General features: G+C 44.0%; 1 protein-coding gene across 3 annotated transcripts in view; it reads right to left on the reverse strand.

Moving 5' to 3' along the window:
* Positions 1–24,826, reverse strand: part of ARHGAP39 (Rho GTPase activating protein 39) — a 150,181-nt gene that overhangs the window by 43,843 nt on the left and 81,512 nt on the right. For all 3 annotated transcript variants that reach the window (XR_011558768.1, XR_011558767.1, XM_070748376.1), the window contains exon 3: positions 13,839–13,919. Coding sequence is in view for 1 of the 3 variants with exons in the window: in XM_070748376.1 (XP_070604477.1) it covers positions 13,839–13,919 (81 nt within the window). In the remaining 2 variants the exon portion in view is untranslated. The remainder of the gene's footprint in view (positions 1–13,838; positions 13,920–24,826) is intronic.

The raw sequence follows: 24,826 nt of genomic DNA on the forward strand, positions 1-24,826 counted from the left end.
AGGTTTGTATCTCGAAAAGTTTGTATGACGAGGTATCGCTGTATGTGCAGAAGCAAAGAACGACTGGAAATTGCAGAAATCTCACTCGTGCGCACATCCTCGTGTGAGATTTGTTGTCCGGAACATGTGCCAAAGCCAAATTTCATGCTGACGTGCGCAACCGCCCGCAGCTCCCTTTTCGCTTTCGGCACACGAGGGGGGAAAAAAGGTTCTCCACCACTAGTACAGGACCTGGTGCCTTGTGTGATTGAGATTCCTCTAAGTGAGCTTGTTTCCTGGAAAAATCAATGGACCTGGATGTTAGAACTATATTTGCTGACGCTCCCACCCCAGGCGGCTTCCCTCGCCACCTACTTCTGCAATCCTTCAAAATAAGCCCGGAGTAACATTTCTACCTAGCCGAGCAAGCTGTGCCTCGCCTAGTGGGATAATCGTAACTAATATAATTACCCACGTGAGAATCCATAACTCTGCCAGGTAGATATTGAAAATTGGGTTGGTTTTTTTTCTCTCTAATGGAAGGTGAGTGGCAGCATTTCCTACTTCGCAACAGTAATCTTAGAAACATAGAAACATAGAAGACTGACGGCAGAAAAAGACCTCATGGTCCATCTAGTCTGCCCTTATACTATTTCCTGTGTTTTTTCTTAGGATGGATCTATGTTTATCCCAGGCATGTTTAAATTCAGTTCCTGTGGATTTACCAACCACGTCTGCTGGAAGTTTGTTCCAAGGATCTACTACTCTTTCAGTAAAATAATATTTTCTCACGTTGCTTTTGATCTTTTCCCCGACTAACTTCAGATTGTGTCCCCTTGTTCTTGTGTTCACTTTCCTATTAAAAACACTTCCCTCCTGAACCTTATTTAACCCTTTAACATATTTAAATGTTTCGATCATGTCCCCCCTTTTCCTTCTGTCCTCCAGACTCTACAGATTGAGTTCATGAAGTCTTTCCTGATACGTTTTATGCTTAAGACCTTCCACCATTCTTGTAGCCCGTCTTTGGACCCGTTCAATTTTGTCAATATCTTTTTGTAGGTGAGGTCTCCAGACCTGAACACAGTATTCCAAATGTGGTCTCACCAGCGCTCTATATAAGGGGATCACAATCTCCCTCTTCCTGCTTGTTATACCTCTAGCTATGCAGCCAGGCATCCTACTTGCTTTTCCTACTGCCCGACCACACTGCTCACCCATTTGGAGACTGTCAGAAATCACTACCCCTAAATCCTTCCCTTCTGAAGTTTTTGCTAACACAGAACTGCCAATGCAATACTCCGATTGAGGATTCCTTTTCCCCAAGTGCATTATTTTACATTTGGAAACATTAAACTGCAGTTTCCATTGCTTTGACCATTTATCTAGTAAAGCTAAATCATTTACCATATTACAGACCCCTCCAGGAATATCTACCCTATTGCACACTTTAGAGTCATCGGCAAATAGGCAAACCTTCCCTACCAAACCTTCCCCTATGTCACTCACAAACATATTAAAAAGAATAGGACCCAGAACAGACCCTTGTGGCACATCACTTGTAACCTGACTCTGCTCAGAATACTCGCCATTAACAATAACTCTCTGATGTCTATGCTTCAGCCAGCTTGAAATCCACTGAACTATCCAGGGATTAATCTTAAAGTCTTTTGGGGGGAAAAACACAACAACGTGAGATCATTTAGCTTCATGTTAGAGCAGTGTTTCCCAACCTTGGCAACTTGAAGATATTTGGACTTCAACTCCCAGAATTCCCCAGCCAGCGTTTGCTGGCTGGGGAATTCTGGGAGTTGAAGTCCAAATATCTTCAAGTTGCCAAGGTTGGGAAATACTGCGTTAGAGGACAAAGCCTCTTCTCATTTCCAAACCGCACTGCAACAACCTCTATCTATTTTTACAGTCCTTCCCAAATTTAAGAAGATAGAAAAAAAATGAAAAAAAGAAAGAAAGAAGAAAACGCTCAGCGAAGAGTCGGCTTTTATTGTCCTGCACCGCTAATGGGTTTTCCTAACCGCTGAACGCTTTCATAAAAGCGCCGTCGAGAAAAGGGCGAGTGTGTTCGTTCAATAAAGAACAAAAAGCAACCTACGAAGTGGTGAAAGAGAGAAAGAAAAGGGATTTTATTTTTGTTTGCAAAGGGTAGACAAATGGAACGGTTTTGGTGGAGGCTAAATTAAAATGCCTTTTCTTTTCTCTTTTTATTTCCTGCCCACCGTTACTTCCGGCTTATTGTTCTTTCCCTCCTGTCTCTGTACCTTCGCGTTAGTGTTTCTCACTCCAAAAAGAGAAAAGCCAGCAGGATGGGTATGGATGTTCGTCCTCGGGACTACAAAGCCTATATTTGCATCTGAAATGTGCATGGTTCTCTTTTGGGGTGGTGGTGTGTGTGTGTTCGTATTATAAATGAGCACTGCATGGATTAATAAGATATCCAAAAAGGCAAAAAAATAGGAATAGGAATAGGGGTAGTGGTAGGGGTTGGTAGAATAGAATAGACTGAATAGGGCAGGGTAGGGTAGGGTAGGGTAGGGTAGGGTAGGGTAGAATAGAATAGAATAGAACAGAAGGAATTAAGAATAGAGCAGAGTAGAATAGAAAGAATATAGAGTAGAGTAGACTAGACTAGACTAGACAAGAATATATTAGAGTAGAGTAGAGTAGAAAGAATGTAGAGTAGAGAATAGAATACAATAGGAAGAATGAAGAGTAAAGTAGAATAGAATAGAAGGAATGAAGAACAGAGTAGAGTAGAATAGAATAAAAAGAATATAGAGTAGAGTATAAAGTCGAGTAAAGTAGAATAGGAAGAATGAAGAATAGAATCGAGTACAGGAATGAAGAGGAGAGGAGAGTAGAAAGAATATAGACTAGAGAAGAATAGAATAGAATAGAATAGGAAGAATGAAGAGCAGAGTAGATTAGAGTAGAATAGAGTAGAGTAGAGTACAGGAATGAAGAGGAGAGGAGAGGAGAGTAGAAAGAGTATAGACTAGAGAAGAATAGAATAGAATAAAATAGGGAGAATGAAGAGCAGAGTAGATTACAGTAGAATAGAGTAGTGTACAGTAGAGTAGAATAGAGTACAGGAATGAAGAATAGAGTAGGGTAGAGTAGGGTAATGTACGGTAGAGTAGAGTAGAGTAGAATAATGCAATGAAGAGTAGAGTAGACAAGGTCTCTCCCAGCTCTGTTTCTCTTCCAGCTTTAGAGCATCTTCCTTCAGGCATCTCTGAAGGTTGGTTTGGAGCAAGGGAAGGAGTGGGTGTTGGGGGAATCCTACCCCTTTCTCTTGGGTTCTGCCGTTGCCATCGCTCTTCCGGGCACAACCGAGTTTTCTCAACTGCTGGGACTCATCTAGCCAGAGGCCCTGCCTGCCAATCTGTTCATTCCCAGGATTAATAAGTTTACCAAATGCCTCCAAAAAAGAGCAGGCAGGAAACACCTGTTGTAATTAAAACCCACCAGTGTGTAAAAACCTCCGTCGGTCGTCGGCCACAGGAGCCATTAGGAAAAGAAATGGCATCTGATGTTGCTTGTAGCTGTGGCACAGAACGAGGCTCCTTTAAGCTGGTTCCGACCTGAAATCAGCTCTTGGTGGAGATTCGGTTTTATCCATAAACGTCAGGAGAAATATATATACATATATTTGTTTTCGTAGAATTTCACGGGTACAGGTATGACGGTCTTGGTACATTCGGGTTTCTTCCCATGTAGGATTTAGAAATTTCTGGCGACGTTTCGACGAGGTCCCACTCGCCATCTTCAGGCTGGTGCCTCTGTCCCTGTTCCAGGGTGAACACAGCGAGACCGGTTTCAAACTGGTTTCAAACTGAAACCAGACTCAGAACACACATTGCAAAACAACCAAGTAGCCTGCAAGCTCCAACTACTCAGGATATCACCCCTAATCCACAACCATTAACTAATCAGCATATTTCAGCTACATCAATGACCCCACGTGTTACCCCACTGACTCACCAGGAAGTTTCTACACAGCAGGCAATTGCTGAGCCATCAAACCACACCCAGCCACTAGTATTTATAGAAGGAAGGCAGCTCAGGTCTCGCTGTGTTTGCCCTAGAACAAGGACAGAAACACCAGCCTGAAGATCGCGAGTGGGACCTCGTCGAAACATCGCCAGAAATTTCTAATATACATATATATATATACTCATACATACATATATATATATACACTGCTCAAAAAAATAAAGGGAACACTTAAACAACACAATATAACTCCAAGCAAATCAAATTTCTGTGAAATCAAACTGTCCACTTAGGAAGGAACACTGATTAACAATCAATTTCACCTGCTGTTGTGCACATTCAATTTTGTATAGAACAAAGGATTCAATGAGAATATTTTATTCATTCATATCTATGATGTGTTATTTGAGTATACGAACACCACTACTTATGAACTTTTCTAGATACAAACCAGCTGTTCAAGATTTTTTTTCCCTCTTCTCAAAAACCTTTTTCCACTTACAAACCCGAGCCTCTGAAACTGTAACCAGAAAAGGCAGGGAGAAGCCTCCGTGGGGCCTCTCTAAGAATCTCCTGGGAGGAAACAGGGCCAGAAAATGGGGGGGAAAGCCTCTGTGGGGCCTCTCTAAGAATCTCCTGGGAGGAAACAGGGTGGGAAAAGGCGGGGAGAAGCCTCCATGGGGCCTCTCTAGGAATCTCCTGGGAGGGAACAGGGCCAGAAAAGGCAGGGAGAAGCCTCCGTGGGGCCTCTCTAAGAATCTCCTGGGAGGAAACAGGGCCAGAAAAGGGGGGGAAAGCCTCTGTGGGGCCTCTCTAAGAATCTCCTGGGAGGAAACAGGGTGGGAAAAGGTGGGGAGAAGCCTCCATGGGGCCTCTCTAGGAATCTCCTGGGAGGGAACAGGGCCAGAAAAGGCAGGGAGAAGCCTCCGTGGGGCCTCTCTAAGAATCTCCTGGGAGGAAACAGGGTGGGAAAAGGCGGGGAGAAGCCTCCATGGGGCCTCTCTAGGAATCTCCTGGGAGGAAACAGAGCTGGAAAGGGTGGGGAGAAGCCTCTGCGAAGCCTCACAGAGCGGGGCGATTAGAGCTCCTTTTTTTGTATGCACTGTTGTTTTTTCTATGTATGTATGTCAAAGTTTTGTCTTTTTTTCAAAATAAAAAATAATTTTAAAAAAAGAGCTGGGAAGATGGTTAGCACCTAATTAGGGCTGGAGAAAAAAAGCTTCAAAAAAGTTACGTTCAGCCTCTTTTAGGGAGGAAAAAAGGTGCGTCTTATACTCCGGAAAATACAGTAATTTGCCCGTGGTTGGTGGTGCAGCCATTTGTGTTTTTTTCCCACATTTGCTCAATGATTTAGAAAAAGAAAAAAGAAAAGAACTTTGCACTTTTCCCCGTCTCAAGTTGGGCTCTGGTTCCGCTCTTTGCATCGGAGTTGCACCTAATTGTGACGCTCGCTGCGTGTGGGACAGAAAAAAGGAGGTGATTTTCCAGCGTTGAAAACCCTTTTTAAGAGACGCATGAGGTCCCAGACAGGAACGAAGCCACGGCTGCTCGGCTCGGTGAGGGTTTTCCAGGTGGCCTCTCCACCCCGATGCATCATCAAGCTGTCACCCGGGCCTTGCAGGCTGGACATGTTCGTGCCATTTTTTACTGCTGGGTTTGCTTTGCCAAAGAACACGGATTCGGATTGAGCACCGATGATTAATATCTCTTTGTACAAACGGAGCCCAAATGCGACTCTGTTAATTTTATGTCTTCTGGAGAACACGGATGTATGGAATGGAATGGAATAGAATAGAGTAGAGTAGAGTAGAATATAGAATGGAATGGAAAGGAAATGGAGTAGAGTAGAGTAGAGTAGAGTAGAGTAGAGTAGAGTAGAGAAGAGAAAAATATAGAATGGAAAGGAAAGGAAAGGGAGTAGAGTAGAGTAGAGTAGAGAAAAATATAGAATGGAAAGGAAAGGAAAGGGAGTAGAGTAGAGTAGAGTAGAGTAGAGTAGAGTAGAGTAGAGTAGAGAAGAGAAGAGAAAAATATAGAATGGAAAGGAAAGGAAAGGAAAGGGAGTAGAGTAGAGTAGAGTAGAGTAGAGTAGAGTAGAGTAGAGAAGAGTAGAGTAGAGTAGAGTAGAGTAGAGTAGAGTAGAGTAGAGTAGAGTAGAGTAGAGTAGAGTAGAGTAGAGTAGAGTAGAGTAGAGTAGAGTAGAGTAGAGAAGAGAAGAGAAGAGAAGAGATGAGATTTATTGGCCAAATGTGATTGGAAACACAAGGAAATTGCTTTTGGTGTTTATGCTTTCCATGTACATAAGAGAAAATATGTATTTGTCAAGAATCATGAGATAACACTTCATGATAGTCATAGGGGTCAAATAAGCAATGAGGGAACAATCAATATTAATAAAAAAGCAACAAGTTACAGTCCTAGACATAAGTAGGAGGAGATGGGTGATAGGAATGATGAGAAAAAACTAGTAATAACAGTAGTGCAGACTTAATAAGTGTTGAGGGAATGATTTGTTTAGCAGAGTGATGGCGTTTGGGAAAGACCTGTTCTTGTGTCTAGTTGTTGTGGTGTGCAGTGCTCTGTAGTGATGTTTTGAGGGTAGGAGTTGAAACAGTTTGTGTCCAGGATGCGAGGGGTCAGTACATATTTTCCCCGCCCTCTTTTTGACTCGTGCAGTCTACAGGTCCTCAATGGAAGGCAGGTGGGAAGCCATTGTTTTGTTCTGCAGTTCTGATTCTCTTCTGAAGTTCGTGTCGGTCCTGTTGGGTTGCAGAACCAAACCAGACCATTATAGAGGTGCAGATGACAGACTCAATAATTCCTCTGTAGAACTGGATCAGCAGCTCTTGCGAGAGTTGCAAATTGCAAGGACCAGGTTGCAAATCCCTTTTATTCAGTGATGTCGTAACTTCCAATGGTTGCTAAACAAATGGTCGTAAGTAAGTAGCTGAATTTCTACCTGGTAGGGCTGTCGTGTCTGCCATGCTTTTTTAGGTTGATACATGATTCACTACTGATATCATTCATACCGATTGTATGCAATTGTGGTCGCAAATTCTTCCTCACTTAGTGTTCTGCCGGCGTGTCTCAACCGCTCGTAATCACAGGGTAATTAGTCCAGGAAGACACACACCACACGATAAAAGGAAAACCCAAAAGTTTTTATAAACAGAAAAACAGAAACAGCTCCCTTTTTAAATGTCAAAGGGATTTTCTGGTACACACAAGGCACAGGTTAAATGCAGTCCAATTGCTCACCCAATAACTGGAAAATTGAGTCCAATTCTAAAGTCCAGAGAGTCCACACACACAATCCTGAAGAGCAAAAACCACAATCTTGATGAAACAATGAATCAGATAAACTGCCATGAGGCTAAAACACCAGGCTGCACTTTTATCTGTAGCACTAATTACAGCCACCCCACCAAACCACAGGTGGCCTCATTTTCTCTTGTAATAATTCTTCAGTTGTTCTCTCCTATGCATCACTCTACGCATGCATGGATGTGTCATTAATTCTTGTTCAGAATCCAGGGATGATACAGATTACTGATCTCTTCCCGGGCTGTCTGCCAAACTCCTCTCTTCCCTGTCACTCACGCTTCCTTTGTCAAAGGAGGCTTCGTCGGCAGATTCTACTGGGAGCAAAACAGGCCTGCGGCATGTGGATGTCTCCCCCACATCCACCTGCACATTCCTTGGGGCAGGAGCTGGGCCAGAGCTAACCACAACACTTAGCAACGGAATTTCATGCCTCAATTTTGGCCACAAGTTCAGAACTATCCATAGTTGCGCAGAAAATGATGCAGTGTTTCCAAAATTGAAGTTTTGCTTTTAAAGGAGGCTGTGCCTTTCCTTTGCGTTTCCTGTACTTCCAAACTTAATTATAGTCAGTGCGATTTCTCCCCAGGCTGATATGTAATTAATTCTCTCCTTCTGTCTCATTAAACAGGAAGTACGGGAGGTCTGTGCAAACTACGCCCCAACGTTTCTTGAGGCTGCAAGCTTAAAATTAGGCATTGTGGGCTTAGCTCAAAGTTGCTTTTAATTTTTTTAAAAGGCAACTGGACTTTCTTTCTTCTTTTCTTTGAAGGCCTCTCATCCAAGAAGCTCCTTCCGTTAGAACCAAAGAATGCACAGGTACAGTATATATGTGATACCTTGTTCAACAGTAGGAACTGTGAGAGGGATCTTGGAGTCCTACTGGACAACCATTTAAATAGGAGCCACATTTAGAATACTGCATTCAGTTTTGGTTGCCATGAGATAGATAGACAGACAGACAGATAATGGATGGATGGATGGATGGATGGATGGATGGATGGATGGATGGATGGATGGATGATGATGATTATTATTATTATTATTAATTAGATTTCTATGCCGCCCCTCTCCGGCGACTCGGAGCAACTCACAACAGCAAAACAGTACAAATCCAATAGTTAAAAACAATTTAAAACCCTTAATATAAAAAACAATCATACATCTCAAACAAACCATACATAAAACGGAAACGACCCAGGAGAATCAATTTCCCCATTGCCTGACGGCAGAGGTGGGTTTTCAGGAGTTTGCGAAAGGCAAGGAGGGAGGGGGCAATCCTAATCTCGGGGGGGGGAGGGAGATGGATGGATGGATGGACAGACGGATGGACAGACGGACAGGCAGGCAGATGTTAGAAGATGATAAATAGATGATAGACAGACAGACAGACAGACAGACAAATAAATAAATAAATTCTGGGAGTTAAAGTCCATCCAACAAAATAACTGAGAAATACTGGGGAATTCTTATTACATATAAATGTGAATAGATAGATAGATAGATAGATAGATAGATAGATAGATAGATAGATAGATAGCAGATAGATAGATAGGTAGATAGATAGATTGATTGATTGATTAATTGATTGATAGATGATAGATAGATGATAGATAGATAGATAGATAGATAGATAGATAGATAGATGATAGATAGATAGATAGATGATAGATAGCAGAGAGATAGAAAGATAGATAGATAGATAGATAGATAGATAGACAGACAGACAGACAGACAGACAGACAGACAGATAGAGATGATAGATAGATAGATAGATAGATAGATAGATAGATAGATAGATAGATAGATAGATAGTTAGATAGATAGAGACAGACAGATGATAGATAGATAGATAGATAGATAGATAGATAGATAGATAGATAGATAGATAGATAGGTAGGTAGGTAGGTAGATAGGTAGATAGATAGATGAGATAGCTTGGTAGGTAGGTAGGTAGGTAGGTAGATAGATAGATAGATAGATAGATAGATAGATAGATAGGTAGGTAGGTAGGTAGGTAGGTAGGTAGGTAGGTAGGTAGGTAGGTAGGTAGGTAGGTAGATGAGATAGCTTGGTAGGTAGGTAGGTAGGTAGGTAGGTAGATGAGATAGCTTGGTAGGTAGGTAGGTAGGTAGGTAGGTAGATAGATAGATAGATAGATAGATAGATAGATAGATAGATAGATAGATAGATAGATAGATGAGCTAGCTAGGTAGGTAGGTAGGTAGGTAGGTAGGTAGGTAGATAGATAGACAGACAGACAGACAGACAGATAGATAGAGATGATAGATAGACAGATAGCTAGACAGACAGACAGACAGATAGATGTTGAGACTCTAGAAAGAGTGCAGAGATGAGCAACAAAGAGGATTAAAGGGCTGAAGGATAAAATATATAGTTGCCTGTGGTGAGAGAAAGAGAGACTTTCGCCAGGGCTGCTGGCCCTCCTAATAAAGGAATCATTGATTGAGGTTTTGTCATGTTTGGGGAGCTGGGTCAGAACAGCACCTTTGGGATCTGGGTGAGGAAGAATCCCCAGCGATGTCTCTTGCTTGAGCAGTGGAGTTGGACTAGAGGACCTCTAGGGTCCCTTCTTCTACCTCCAATGTTTACCTGCCGCTCCTCTGCTCCACAATCCTCCATGCTATAAGACGAGCGAAAGGACCGTCTCCAGGATTTTGAAGGTCACTGCCGCCCAAAGCTTATATATATCAACACGGTGACATTTTGCCCTTTGGTGTTTTCTCTCCCGGTTTCCAATCATCTCTTAACATTTATTTAACTCTCCTTTGCCGGCTCAGAGAACCGGGCGGACGGCTTTCGACCGGTTTCTCCCCCCGAAGGACAAACGCTTATGTTTCTCCTGCAGTCAAACTCTTTAGACCCCCCATTCAGTGAGTCACCCAAAAGCCACGAAACATAGGCGGAAAATGACGCAGATGCGTGGGCAACTGAGGTTTCACTAACCACTAGGGCTCGCAGCCGCCGTTCGAATTTTGAAGACGTTCTAAAAAGAAAGGAACGAAATTAAAATCCTCCCCAAGGAGGAGGAAGACCCTGGAGCTGGAATAGTCTCAGGAGAAGGGCGGCATAAGAATCGAATTAATAAATAAATTACAAAATAAATAAAATAAATTAAAAGGTATTTGTCCTGCACAACCCAAGGGAATGAAGAAGCCAGAATTTGCAACGGAGTGCCTATTTCTCTCCATGCCCTGGCTGCTGAGGTAGGATTCAACGGGTTCGGTACAATTTGGCTGAACTGGTAGTGGAAATCGCAAATAGTTGGAGCATTCACAACGTCTGGAGGCAACTTCTGTTCCACCGATCCATTGTCCTCACTGTCAGGAAATTTCTCCTTAGTTCTAAGTTGCTTCTCTCCTTGTTTAGTTTCCACCCATTGCTTCTTGTTCTACCTTCAGGGGCTTTGGAAAATAGGTTGACTCTCTCTTCTTTGGGGCAACCCCTGAGATATTGGAATACTGTTATTATTTCTCCCCTGGTCCCTTCTTTTCCTTAAACTAGCCATGCCCAGTTCCTGCAACTGTTCTTCATATGTTTTAGCCTCCAGTCCCCGAATCCTCTTTGTTGCTCTTCTCTGCACTCTTTCTAGAGTTTTAACATCCTTTTTGTATCGTGACCACCAAAACTGAATACAGGATTCCACGTGTGGCCTTACCAAGGCCCTATAAAGTGGCATTAACCCTTCACGTGATCTCGATTCTCTCCCTCTGTTTAATGAAAAGAAGGACCAGGGGAGACATGATAGCAGCCTTCCAAACATCTCAGAGGTTGCCACAAAGAAGAGGGAGTCAACCTATTCTTCAAAGCACCTGAGGATAGGACAAGAAGCAATGGATGGAAACTAAACAAGGAGAGAAGCAACTTAGAACTAAGGAGGAATTTCCTGACAGCGAGAACAATTAATCAGTGGACCAGAAGTTGCCTCCAGAAGTTGTGAATGCTCCAACACTTGAAGTTTAAAGAAGATATTGGATCTTTCTGAAGTGGTGCAGGGTTTCCTGCCTAAGCAGGTGGTTGGACTAGAAGACCTCCAAGGTCCCTCATCTACTCTACTCTTCATTGGATTATTCTACTCTACTCTACCATACTTTACCCTTCTCTACCCTACTCTATTCTTCATTCCTGTAGTGTACTCTACGCTACTCTACTCTATTCTACTCTAATCTACTCTGCTCTTCATTCTTCCTATTCTATTCTTCTCTACTCTATATTCTTTCTAATTTACTCTTCTCTATTCTTCATTCCTGTACAGTAAAACCTCATGATATGAACTTAATTGGTGCAAGGAGGAGGTTCGTAAGACGAAACATTGTTTCCCATAGGAAACAATGTAAAGTCAATTAATCTGTGCAACAACAAAAAAACCCCCGCAAAAAAACGCTGCCGTCCGGCTGTCACCTTTTAAAACAGCGGGGGGGCTTCCCAGCAGCCTCCTGAACCCGAACGCCAAACCCGAACTTCCGGGTTCGGCGTTGGGAGGCTGCTGAGAAGCCCCCCGGCTGTTTTAAAAGGTGACAGCCGGGCGGCGGGGCTTCTCAGCGAAAGTTCGGGTTTGGGAGGCTGCTTTGAGGAGGCGGGGAAGCCTCTTGCAGCAACTGCCACAGCCGCCGGCTTCCCCGCTGCTCGCCCGCCAAGGATACTGACCTGCTGCCTCGCGGGGAAGCCGGGCAAGAGCGATCTTCTGCCGGCCATGGGCGAGCGGCGGGGAGTCACCCATGGCCGGCAGAAGATCGCTCTTGCCCGGCTTCACCGCGAGGCATCAGGTCAGCAAGAGCGATCTTCTGCCGGCCATGGGTGACTCCCCGCCGCTCACATTGGGGTGGGGGTGCTGTCAGGACACCCCCCCACCCCAGTACTTTGCATCCCGCCGGCTAAGAGCAATCGGGCAGCAGCTTCTGCCAGACACGGGCAATGAGCGGGACAGAGAAGCGGGGAGAATCAGGAGGCTCCTTTGGCGGCTGGAGGCTGCCTGGCTTTGTGTTTTTGGCTGGGGGGGGAGAAGTAGGACCTTCCTAACTCCCTCCCCCCCAGCCAAACCCCCAAAGCATGTTTGCTGCCACACGATTTAGCGGCGAAGTGACGTGAAGGGATGGAAAGCTGAAACCGCCCGGTTTCAGCTCCCCATTCCTCCACGTCACTTCGCTCCTGTCCTGGCTAAATCATGTGGCAGCAAACAGGCTTTGGGGTTTTGGCTGGGGGAAAGAAGTAGGACTTTCCAGCAGCCTCCGAATGCCGAACGCGGAAGTTCGGGTTTGGCATTCGGCTTCGGGAGGCTGCTGGAAAGCCACCCGGCTGTTTTAAAAGGTGACCGCCGGGCTGGGGGGCTTCCCAGCAACCTGCCGAACCCCGAACTTTTCCCGAACTTCCGGGTTGGGGTTCGGGGGGTTGCTGGGAAGCCCCCCAGCCCGGCGGTCACCTTTTAAAACAGCCAGGGGGCTTCCCAGCAGCCTCCCGAACGCGGAACCCGGAAGTTGTTCGTAACTCGAAAAAAGTTCATAAGAAGAGGCAAATTTTTTCTGAACCCCGGGTTCGTATCACGAGTTGTTCGTAAGACGAGGGGTTCGTATCTTGAGGTACCACTGTACTCTACTCTACTCTTCATCCTTCATATTTATTCTATACTCTGCTCTACTCTATATTCTTCCTATTCTATTCTACTCTGTTCTTCATCCCTTCTATTCTATTCTATTCTATTCTTCATTCTTCCTATTTATTCTATACTCTACTCTATATTCTTTCTATTCTATTCTACTCTATTCTACTCTGTTCTTCATTCCTTCTATTCAATTCTACTCTACTCTACTCTTCATTCTTCCTATTTATTCTATACTCTATATTCTTTCTATTCTATTCTATTCTATTCTATTCTTCATTCTTCCTATTTATTCTATACTCTACTCTATATTCTTTCTATTCTATTCTACTCTGTTCTTCATTCCTTCTATTCAATTCTACTCTACTCTACTCTTCATTCTTCCTATTTATTCTATACTCTATATTCTTTCTATTCTATTCTACTCTATTCTACTCTGTTCTTCATTCCTTCTATTCAATTCTACTCTACTCTTCATTCTTTCTATTGTATTCTATTCTACTCTATATTCTTTCTATTCTACTCTACTCTAATATATTCTACTCTAGTCCAGTCCAGTCTAGTTCTAGTCTACTCTACTCTATATTCTTTCTATTCTACTCTGCTCTATTCTTCATTCCTTCTATTCTATTCTGTTCTATTCTATTCTATTCCATTCCATATATTCTCTATTCTATGTTCTGTTCTTCAAACAGAATTCTAAAAGTTGAATTCTACACACTACTTTAAATCCTGTTGCCTGGGGAATTCTGGGAGATTGAAGTCTATGCATTTGAAAGGATGCTGGCTGGGGAATTCTAAAAGTTGAGGTCCACACATCTTCAAGCCTGCTGGCTGGGGAAATCAGAGAATTTGAAGCCCACCCCTTTTCAAGGTTGAAGGGAGATTCCTCTGGAGGGAGGCTGCTCACCGGTAGTGAAGCCGTTGTCCATCGGAGCCGTAATCTCGGTAGAGCTCGTATTCCTTCTCAAAAACTCCCGATGGCGAAGAGCTGTGGACGAGAGTTGAGAAAAAAACCCAAGGATTAAAAGCCAGAACGGAAGGACCATGCGGGGAGATTTCATGCATGCACCCTGAACAGGCTCAGTTGTTGCAACAATTCAATCACGACAATATTCGGCATTTAAAAAGTGTGCAATAGGGTTGATATTCCTGGAGGCATCTGTAATATGGCAAATGATTTAGCTTTACTAGATAAGTGGTCAAAGCAATGGAAACTGCAGGTTAATGTTTCCAAATGTAAAATAATGCATTTGGGGAAAAGGAATCCTCAATCTGAGTATTGTATTGGCAGTTCTGTGTTAGCAAAAACTTCAGAAGAGAAGGATTTAGGGGTAGTGATTTCTGACAGTGAACAGTGTGGTCAGGTGGTAGGGAAAGCAAGTAGGATGCTTGGCTGCATAGCTATAGGTATAACAAGCAGGAAGAGGGAGATTGTGATCCCGCTATATAGAGCGCTGGTGAGACCCCATTTGGAATACTGTGTTCAGTTCTGGAGACCTCATCTAAAAAAGATATTGACAAAATTGAAGGGTCCAAAGACGGGCTACAAAAATGGTAGAAGGTCTTAAGCATCAAACGTATCAGGAAAGACTTAATGAACTCAATCTGTATAGTCTGGAGGACAGAAGGAAAAGGGGGGACATGATCGAAACATTTAAATATGTTAAAGGGTTAAATAAGGTTCAGGAGGGAAGTGTTTTTAATAGGAAAGTGAACACAAGAACAAGGGGACACAATCTGAGGTTAGTTGGGGGAAAGATCAGAAGCAACGTGAGAAAATATTATTTTATTGAAAGAGTAGTAGAGGCTTGGAACAAACTTCCAGCAGACGTGGTTGCTAAATCCAGAGTTGCTGAATTTATACAAGAAATTATTATTATTATTATTATTATTATTATTATTATTATTATTATTATTATTATTTATTGGATTTGTATGCCGCCCCTCTCCGCAGACTCGGGGTAGCTAACAACAACAATAAAACAGTATATAACAAAATCCAATACTAAAAACAGTTAAAAACCCATTAATATAAAAAACCAATCATACATAGAGACATACCATGCATAAAATTGTAAAGGCCTAGGGGGAAAGAGTATCTCAGTTCCCCCATGCCTGGCGGCAGAGGTGGGTTTTAAGCAGCTTTCGAAAGGCAAGGAGGATGGGGGCAATTCTAATCTCTGGGGGGAGTTGGTTCCAGAGGGCCAGGGCTGCCACAGAGAAGGCTCTTCCCCTGGGTCCCGCCATGTGACATTGTTTGGTTGACAGGACCCGGAGAAGACCCACTCTGTGGGACCTAACTGGTCGCTTGGATATAAGGGCAGACTAGATGGATCAGGAGGTCTTTTTCTGCTGTCAATTTTCTATGTTTCTAAAAGCTGAGGATGGGTTTTTTTTCCTGCAGCACTAAAACCCATGCGTGGGCGCCAAAGGTCATAAAAACAAGGCCAAATTCATTTAACAACCATCTCGCTTAGTGATGGGAATTTGGAGGCTTGATTCTGGTCGTGCTGAGTGGGTTAAATCGGCTGTGGGGGAAAAGCAGCTATTGTGTGAACATGGCTTTTGCTGTAAAAGAGGGGGGGGAAAGCATGCAAAAATGTGCAAATTTTATTCCGTCGGCATATGCCCTTCACCAAGAGCGTTGCACGAGGAAGAACGGAGCCGTGGTGGAATTTTTAAAATCCAGGAGAAAGGGCCTTGACAGGGGAGGTGTTTGTGCTAATGAAGGAAGCAGGAATAAGAGGCGGAGGGAGGAAAGGGGTTTGCGGCAGAGGGAATGCAGAGTTCTTTTTTTTAAAAAAATCAAACCACGATCAAGCTGCGATAGAAATTAGCTCTGACAGCAAGCTTAAATTAACGAGGCCCCTAGGCCTAGCGCTTGCAGGGGCATTGCGTTCGAATCCCTTCCCGTGGATCTTTTGTTGTAGCCTCCAGAGGTCTTGCAAACAATCACACTCAGAATCAGAATAGAGCTAAAAGGGACCTTGGAGATCTTCTAGTCCAGCCCCTGCTCAATCAGGAGACCTGTTAGGACTCTGTCTATAATAGTTGGGGTGGCAATATACACTGCTCAAAAATAAATAAATAAAGGGACCACTTAAACAACACAGTAGAACTCCAAGTAAATCAAACTTCTGTGAAATCAAACTGTCCACTTAGGAAGCAACGCTGATTGCCAATCCATTTCACCTGCTGTTGTGCACATTCAACTTTGTACAGAACAAAGTATTCAATGAGAATATTTCATTCATTCAGATCTAGGATGGGTTCTTTGAGGGTTCCCTTTATCTTTTTGAGCAGTGTATTGGCTGCAGGTGTTGCAGTCTGCCACAAGAGGGAGCTAGAGTTTATAGCTTATTTCTCTGAGTCACCCTCTCTGTTTCTCTTTCTCTGGCTACAATGTCTCTGCAATCTCTCTGTATTGTAGTCGTGTATTATAGCTAAAATGTGTTTAAGCTTCATATCTTTGCTGATGATGACAAAGACAACGGGTAAGAAAGACAATGTACTTGGTAATATTTGGATTGTTATTCTGAGTTATAATGTGTATGACTTTAGTTTATCTGAAGATGTTATTTCTCAAAGTAAACTTTAATTTAAGTTAGTACAGTGGTACCTTTGCTTATGAACTTAATTTGTTCCGTGACCGGGTTCTTAAGTACGAAGCAGCAATTTTCCCCATAGGAATCAATGTAAAAGCAAATAACGTGTGCGATTGGGGAAACCACAGGGAGGGTAGAGGCCCTGTTACTTCCCAGGAGATTCCTAGAGAGGCTCCACGGAGGCTTCTCCCCACCTTTTCCGGCCCTGTTTCCTCCCAGGAGATTCCTAGAGAGGCCCCACGGAGGCTTCTCCCCACCTTTTCCGGCCCTGTTTCCTCCTAGGAGATTCCTAGAGAGGCTCCACGGAGGCGTCTCCCCACCTTTTCCGGCCCTGTTTCCTCCTAGGAGATTCCTAGAGAGGCTCCACGGAGGCGTCTCCCCACCTTTTCCGGCCCTGTTTCCTCCTAGGAGATTCCTAGAGAGGCCCCACGGAGGCGTCTCCCCACCTTTTCCGGCCCTGTTTCCTCCTAGGAGATTCCTAGAGAGGCTCCACGGAGGCGTCTTCCCACCTTTTCCGGCCCTGTTTCCTCCCAGGAGATTCCTAGAGAGGCCCCACGGAGGCTTCTCCCCACTTTTTCCGGCCCTGTTTCCTCCTAGGAGATTCCTAGAGAGGCTCCACGGAGGCGTCTCCCCACCTTTTCCGGCCCTGTTTCCTCCTAGGAGATTCCTAGAGAGGCTCCACGGAGGCGTCTCCCCACCGTTTCTGGCCCTGTTTCCTCCCAGGAGATTCCTAGAGAGGCCCCACGGAGGCTTCTCCCCACCTTTTCCGGCCCTGTTTCCTCCCTGAGATGGGGGGGGGACTCCCTGGACCCTCCTTCCTTTTCTCCTCCAGGAGCTGTTTCAGTTTTGGAGGCTCTTGGTCAATCCACAGTCACCGAATTGAAACATGCCTGGGATAAACATAGTTCCACCCGAAGATAAAATACAGGAAATAGTATAAGGGCAGACTAGATGGACCAGGAGGTCTTTTTCTGCCCTCAATCTTCTAGGTTTCTATGTTAGTAAGATCACAGCTGGAATGTTTTGGTTGCCACGGAACCAAAAAAAAAGATGTTGAGACTTTGGGGGGGGGGAGAAGAACAACTGAGATCAGTGATGGTGAACCTTTGATTCACGTGCGAAAAGGTTGGAGCAGGGGGGGGGCATGCACGTGTGTGCCCACACCCATAATTCCCATAATTCCATGCGCCAATAGTTTGTTAAAAAGCTGAAGTTTGAGCAGAAGGTAGGTGGGTGGATGGGTAGGAAGGAGGGAGGGATGCAGATGAGGAGAAAGAAGATGCAAATGAAGGAAGGAAGATGGGAAGGAGGGAGGGAGGAGAAGAGAATGGAGAAGGATGAAAGGGAGGGAGGGATGAAGGAAGGAAAGAAAAGAGAGGAACAGAGGGAGGAAAATAGGGAGGGAGGGAGGGAGGAAGATAGGAGGGAAGGGAAGAGAATGGAGAAGGATGAAAGGATGGGAGGAATGAAGGAAGGCAAGAAAAGAGAGGAACAGAGGGAGGAAAGGAGGGAGGAAGGGAGGGAGGGAGGAAGTAAAAAAGGAAGATGGGAGGGAATGAAGGAGGGGAAGAGAATAGAGAAGGATGGAAGGGAGGGCGAGAGAAAGGAGGGAGGAAAGAAGCTGAAGGGAAGGAGGGAGGAAAGAAGGAAAGAAAATGGAGGATGGGAGGAAAAAGGAAGAAAAGAAAGATAGGAAGGAAAGAAGGAAGGAAGGAAGGAAGGAAGAAAAAATGAAGGGAGGCAGGGAGGAAGCTGTAGGTAGGGAGGGAAGCAAGCAAGCAAACGCATGGGAGGGAGGGAGGGAAGATAGAAAGAAAGAAGGACAGAAGGGAGGGAGAGTTACCTCCATATCTGCCCGAGACTTCCATGCCCCCCTATTAACATTTGGCTGTTCCGAAACGATTCCATCATCACTTTCCCTTCGTTTATTGCTTCCAAAACCCCAGCAAGCCCTTCGGATACGTCAATCCCGACAGACATGCAGACTGGAGTGAGAAAGGAGACACAGGTGGGGGGGGGGAATAAGTGTGGGGGGGGTGGACGGAGAGGGGGAGGTCCTCTCCTGCGCTCAGAGCATCCCAGGCAATTTTTAAAAGATAAATTAAAAAAAAAAATATCAAAGGAAATCCCAAAGCCCGGGGTGTGCGCTCCATCCCATTAGAGCTTAATTGCCGTCGGAGACTCACCTGAGGCATCACCCTTTCGACTCACACATCCATTAACATTTTTCTACCGGGTGGTTTTATTATTTTTTAATGGAATTAAGTGCGCTTTTAAGCGGCTCTGTTCTGTTTTTCCAGCCTGCCTCTCTGGAAAAAAGAAAGACTGGAAGCGTTGCTTGTGGGGGGGATCATCCACATCCAAGTTTCGTCACCCCCACCATACGGCCGCCCCAGAGAATTCATCTACGTTTGACGCAATGCACGGGTTCGAATCATGCGGACAGCATCTCAAGCACACTTGTTAGGACTCTGTCTGTAACTGTTGGGTTGGCAATATATTGGCTGCAGGGGTTGCAGACAGCCACAGGAGGGAGCTAGAGTTTATAGCTTATTTCTCTGAGTCAGCCTCTCTGTTTCTCTCTGGCTACTCACTGTTAGGTGAGCTCTGCAATCTCTCTGTACTGTAGTCATGTATTATAGCTAAAATGTGTTTAGACATGTGTTTAAGGGGTGTGCATAAGTGCACCTTTGTGCCTACCATTCCTGTCCTAATGTCTTTTTCATCTTTGCTATCTCTACTTTATACTTATATTATGTTAAACATACTACAATACAATACTATATTTGTATGGCAAATAAAATAAATAAGTAAAATAAAGACTCCGAATTCTTGGAGAGGGGCAGCATACAAATCTAATAAATTATTATTATTATTGTTGTTGTTGTTGTTATTGTTGCTGTTGTTATTATTATTATTATCTTTGTTTGCTGATTATGACTGGTAAGAAAGACTATATACTTGGTAATATTTGGATTGTTATTCTGAATTTATTTATTTATTTATTTACCTATCTATCTGTTTATTGGATTTATTTATTGATTGATTGGATTTATTTATTTATTTATTTATTGGATTTATTGGATTTATTTATTTATGGATTTATTTATTGGATTTATTTATTGATTGATTGATTGATTGATTGGATTTGTATGCCGCCCCTCTCCATGTATGTGTATGACTTCAGGCTGTTTATCTGAAGATGTTATTTCTCAAAGTAAACTTTAATTCAACTTAATATATCTGTGTGTGGCTGAGTAGTTACTCACAACTCATCTCTAGCTAAACGTTTCTGTGTGTGCACAACCTTGGGAAACCAGGGTTACTCTGCTCATACATTAACAGCCGTATTGCGAAGAGATATATGCAGCTCCAATTCCCTTATTGCTAAAAAAAAAGGATGCAGGAAATGCGGGAAGCTATTTCAACCTTTCAAAACTTTGGTTAATTCTTTTTTTTAAAAAAAATGAACCATTTTGGGGCGGGGAATGTCCTTGCGAGGATCCCAGCAGTTCACAGCTGCAATAGCGTTTAGACTTATATAGCACTTCGTAGTGCTTTACCAGCCCTCTCTAAGTGGTTTACAGAATCAGCCTCTTGCCCACAACAATCTGGGTCCTCATTTGACCCACCTCGGAAGGACGGAAGGCCGAGTCAACCTTGAGCCGCTGGTGAGATTTGAACCGCTGAACTATAGCTAGTATTTAGATGAAGGGGCCTGCAGGGCTGCACTCTAAACACTGTGCCACCCCGACCCCCTCCCTTCCTTCCTTCCTTCCTTCCTTTCCTTCCTTCCTTCCTCTCTCTCTTTCTCTTTCTTTCTTTATTTCCTCCCTCCCTCCTTTCTTTCTTGCAATATAATTTAGACATATACCACTTCACAGTATTTTTACAGCCCTCTCTAAGCAGTTTACAAAATCAGCCTTTTGTCCCCAACAATCTGGGTCCTCACTTGACCCACCTCGGAAGGATGGAAGGCTGAGCCAACCTTGAGCCATTGGTGAGATTTGAACCGCTGAACTACAGCTAGCAGTTAGCTGAAGGAGCCTGCAGTGCTGCACTCTAACCACTGCGCCACCCCGCTTCCACCATCCCCATCAGCCACCCTACCCACTGCCTCCTGCTTTGCTTTCTTGGACAGACTAGTTAAAAAGAGTTTTAGCAAAGTGCTAGTACATGGTACATGGTTGTTTGGGATTGCCATGTTAAACTGCCTATTGTAGTTTCTTGTATTTAAGTAGTAATATCACTTTAAGAGTTTGGGCTGGTTCGCCATAAGAGGGCGCCAGTACTCTCTCCTACAATGATGCTGAATTGCTCATTCACTTTTGTCTTTTCCTTGAGGGGGGAGTGTGTATTGCTTAATGCTTGTTATAAGCAGTTTATATTGCATTGCTTAGTGCTTGCTATGTGCAGTTTATATTGCATTGCTTAGTGCTTGTTATATGCAGTTTATATTGCATTGCTTAGTGCTTGCTATGTGCAGTTTATGGATTGTTTCTGTTTTATGTATATATATGTAAATAGCACTTAATCAGCATAACTAAGTCTGTGTCATTACTGGCTATAACACACACACCTCTGCACTCTTCTTAATCTCTGCTCGGTGTATGTCGAAGGTCTCATAGCCTAGCTATACCGAGACCTACCAACCCAAAGCACCAAGAAGGCAGGAAGGGGGGAAACGAACACACACACACCCCATGGCAAAGAAACGCACAAGAACATCGAGAGCTGTCAAGAACTGTCCGTTCTGCCAGGAAGAAGCTGTCGGCACGCAGCAGGAGGGGGAGAGGGGAGCCCTGATGCTCCGTGGTCCTCTCGACCTTCTATGGTCGGATAATTGCCTGCCTTTTATACTGCTTAGCAGTCTCTTCCTGCCTCGGTGGCATCAAGATGCAATTTTCAGCATGGATGGAGGCTGGCAGGGCTGACGGTACCTGGGGGGGACAGGTAGCACGTTTAGGGCAGGGGGGGAAGAGGACTGCCCCGTGGCTCCCGTCCTTACATCATTTCTTCATAGAGTAATCCCTCGCTACTTCACGGGTTTTCAAAGGGGGCTTAAATCAATTAAACCCATTGAAAATTTTAAATCCATTAAAAATTCATAAAAGTCTTCTACAGCACTACTGTACTCTATTAAAGAAACTGGTAGGATATCACATGTAGTTCCAGCTGAGAAACATTATAGAATGACTAATGCAAAGGGTGGGTTTTAAAAGTCCAAATACTCGTTCAATACATAAAAAGTATCTTAATGAACTCAATCTGTCTAGTCTGGAGGACAGAAGGAAAAGGGGGGATGTGATCGAAACATTTAAATATGTTAAACAGTTAAATAAGGTCCAGGAGGGAAGTGTTTTTAATAGGAAAGTGAACACAAGAACAAGGGGACACAATCTGAAGTTAGTTGGGGGAAAGATCAGAAGCAACGTGAGAAAATATCATTTTACTGAAAGAGTAGTAGATGCTTGGAACAAACTTCCAGCAGACATGGTTGGTCAATCCACAGTATCTGAATTGAAACATGCCTGGGATAAACGTATATCCAACTAATATAAAATACAGGAAATGGAATAAGGGCAGACTAGATGGACCACGAGGTCTTTTTCTGCCTTCAATCTTCCATGTTTCTACGTTTCTCTTACTTGTATCATGTATATCTTTGTATATCACCAATACATATGTGACAAAAATTAAAAAATAGTTAATGCAATAAGATTGCCTTGGCTTTTTTGGCTGGCATCGCACACTGCTGGCTTCTATTTAATTGTTTGCCGACTAAGACTCCAAATTCCTTCTCGCAGCCACTGCTATTAAGCCTGATTCCAGCCCCCTCTGAGCTTTTAAGAAAAGTGGGTTTTCTCCCCCACCCTCCAATAAAAACAACACAGCCACCAACAAGGAACGAAACAGCAAAGTCCCGGGAAACAACTACAAGACACGAGGTCACCTTTCCCCACCTCCTGCTCCCGGGGCCTCTATTTACTCCCTCCGTCTTCATTAGTTTTATACTAAGGTTGGAGTCGAAGTAAGAATTCCGCCGACCTTTGCCTGCCCTTGCTTGAGGTCCGTGGTGGTGCTATTAAACCGGCTGTCACTTCAAAGATGCTGATGGCAGCAGAGATACCAAACCTGCTCCGGGCGCCCAAGACTGCAGAGTTAACCGTCCTTGTTGAGGACTCAATTCAACCCACAATATTGGCTTTGGAGTCACAGACACAGAATGACAGAGTTGGGAGGGGTCTTGGAGGTCCTCTAGTCCAACCCCCAGCCTAAGCAGGAGACCTTAGACCCGCGATGACGAACCTACGGCACACGGGCCACAGGTGGCACGTGGAGCCGTATGGGAGGGCATGCCAGACTTTGCCATGTTTCAGCTCCAGCACGCACCGGGTGATTTTCGGCCTTGAGAAAGGCCATTTCGTCCCATGGATGCTTCAGGGAAACTTCGCTGGAGCCCTGGGGGCAAAAATATCCCCCAACAGACAAACCAGAAGTTTGGAAAAATGCATTTCTGGTTTGACCGTTGGTGCTGTTTTTGGCACTCTGGAGGGTTTAAGGAAGCTTCCCGAAGCCCCAGAGTGCAAAAAAACAGCACAACGGGCAAAATGGAAGTGCATTTTCCGAACTTCCGGTTTGCCTGTTGTGCTATTTTTTGCACTCTGGAGCGTCAGGAACCTTCCAGAGTAAAAAAAACAGCACAATGGCAAATTAGAAGTGCGTTTTCCTAAACTTCCATTTTGCCCGTTTGGGAATTCTTTCCACCTACCAGGCTTCAGAAAGGCCTGCACGCATGTTCAAGGGGCAGCGTGGATGGGGGGGGGATCCGCATGCGTGTGGGGGGGAGGGAAGGGATGCAGTATTCCTAGGGTGGTCTTATTATAAGGCTTTATAAAGGGGCAGGACTAGAACTCACCATCTCCTCGGGAGTGGCCCCAAGTCAGCCAGCCAGGTTTCACGCCTAAGGCAGGACTAGAACTCAACAGCTCCAGGTTTCTAAACCGGTATCTTCACCACTGGACCAAATTGGTCATGAAATACTGTGAAGCTCTAGATGGCATTGGGTCGATTAATAGTGAAACCACACTTTCTCTCCCTTCCTCCCTCCCTCCCTCTTTCCCTCTTTCTTTCTTTCTCTCTCTCTCCCTCCCTCTTTCTTTCTTTCTCTCTCTCTCTCTCCCTCCCTCCTTTCTTTCTTTCTCTCCCTCCCTCCCTCTTTCTTTCTCCCTCCCTCTTTCTTTCTTTCTCTCTCCCTCCCTCCTTCTTTCTTTCTTAGAAACATAGAAACATAGAAGTCTGATGGCAGAAAAAGACCCCATGGTCCATCTAGTCTGCCCTTATACTATTTTCTGTATTTTATCTTAGGATGGATATATGTTTATCCCAGGCATGTTTAAATTCAGTTACTGTGAATTTATCTACCACATCTGCTGGAAGTTTGTTCCAAGGATCTACTACTCTTTCAGTGAAATAATATTTTCTCATGTTGCTTTTGATCTTACCCCCAACTAACTTCAGATTGTGTCCCCTTGTTCTTGTGTTCACTTTCCTATTAAAAACACTTCCCTCCTGGACCTTATTTAACCCTTTAATATATTTAAATGTTTCGATCATGTCCCCCCTTTTCCTTCTGTCCTCCAGACTATACAGATTGAGTTCATTAAGTCTTTCCTGATACGTTTTATGCTTAAGACCTTCCACCATTCTTGTAGCCCGTCTTTGGACCCGTTCAATTTTGTCAATATCTTTTTGTAGGTGAGGTCTCCAGAACTGAACACAGTATTCCAAATGTGGTCTCACCAGCGCTCTATATAAGGGGATCACAATCTCCCTCTTCCTGCTTGTTATACCTCTAGCTATGCAGCCAAGCATCCCACTTGCTTTCCCTACCGCCTGACTGCACTGTTCACCCATTTTGAGACTGTCAGAAATCACTACCCCTAAATCCTTTTCTTCTGAAGTATTTGCTAACACAGAACTGCCAATACAATACTCAGATTGAGGATTCTTTTTCCCCAAGTGCATTATTTTACATTTGGAAACATTAAACTGCAGTTTCCATTGCTTTGACCATTTATCTAGTAAAGCTAAATCATTTACCATATTACAGACGCCTGCAGGAATATCAACTCTATTGCACACTTTAGAGTCATCGGCAAATAGGCAAAGCTTCCCTACCAAACCTTCCCCTATGTCACTCACAAACATATTAAAAAGAATAGGACCCAGAACAGACCCTTGTGGCACACCGCTTGTAACCTGACTCTGCTCAGAATACTCGCCATTA

The sequence above is a fragment of the Erythrolamprus reginae genome, chromosome 3 (assembly GCF_031021105.1).
Source record: "Erythrolamprus reginae isolate rEryReg1 chromosome 3, rEryReg1.hap1, whole genome shotgun sequence".
In the NCBI taxonomy this organism is placed as follows: domain Eukaryota; kingdom Metazoa; phylum Chordata; class Lepidosauria; order Squamata; family Dipsadidae; genus Erythrolamprus; species Erythrolamprus reginae.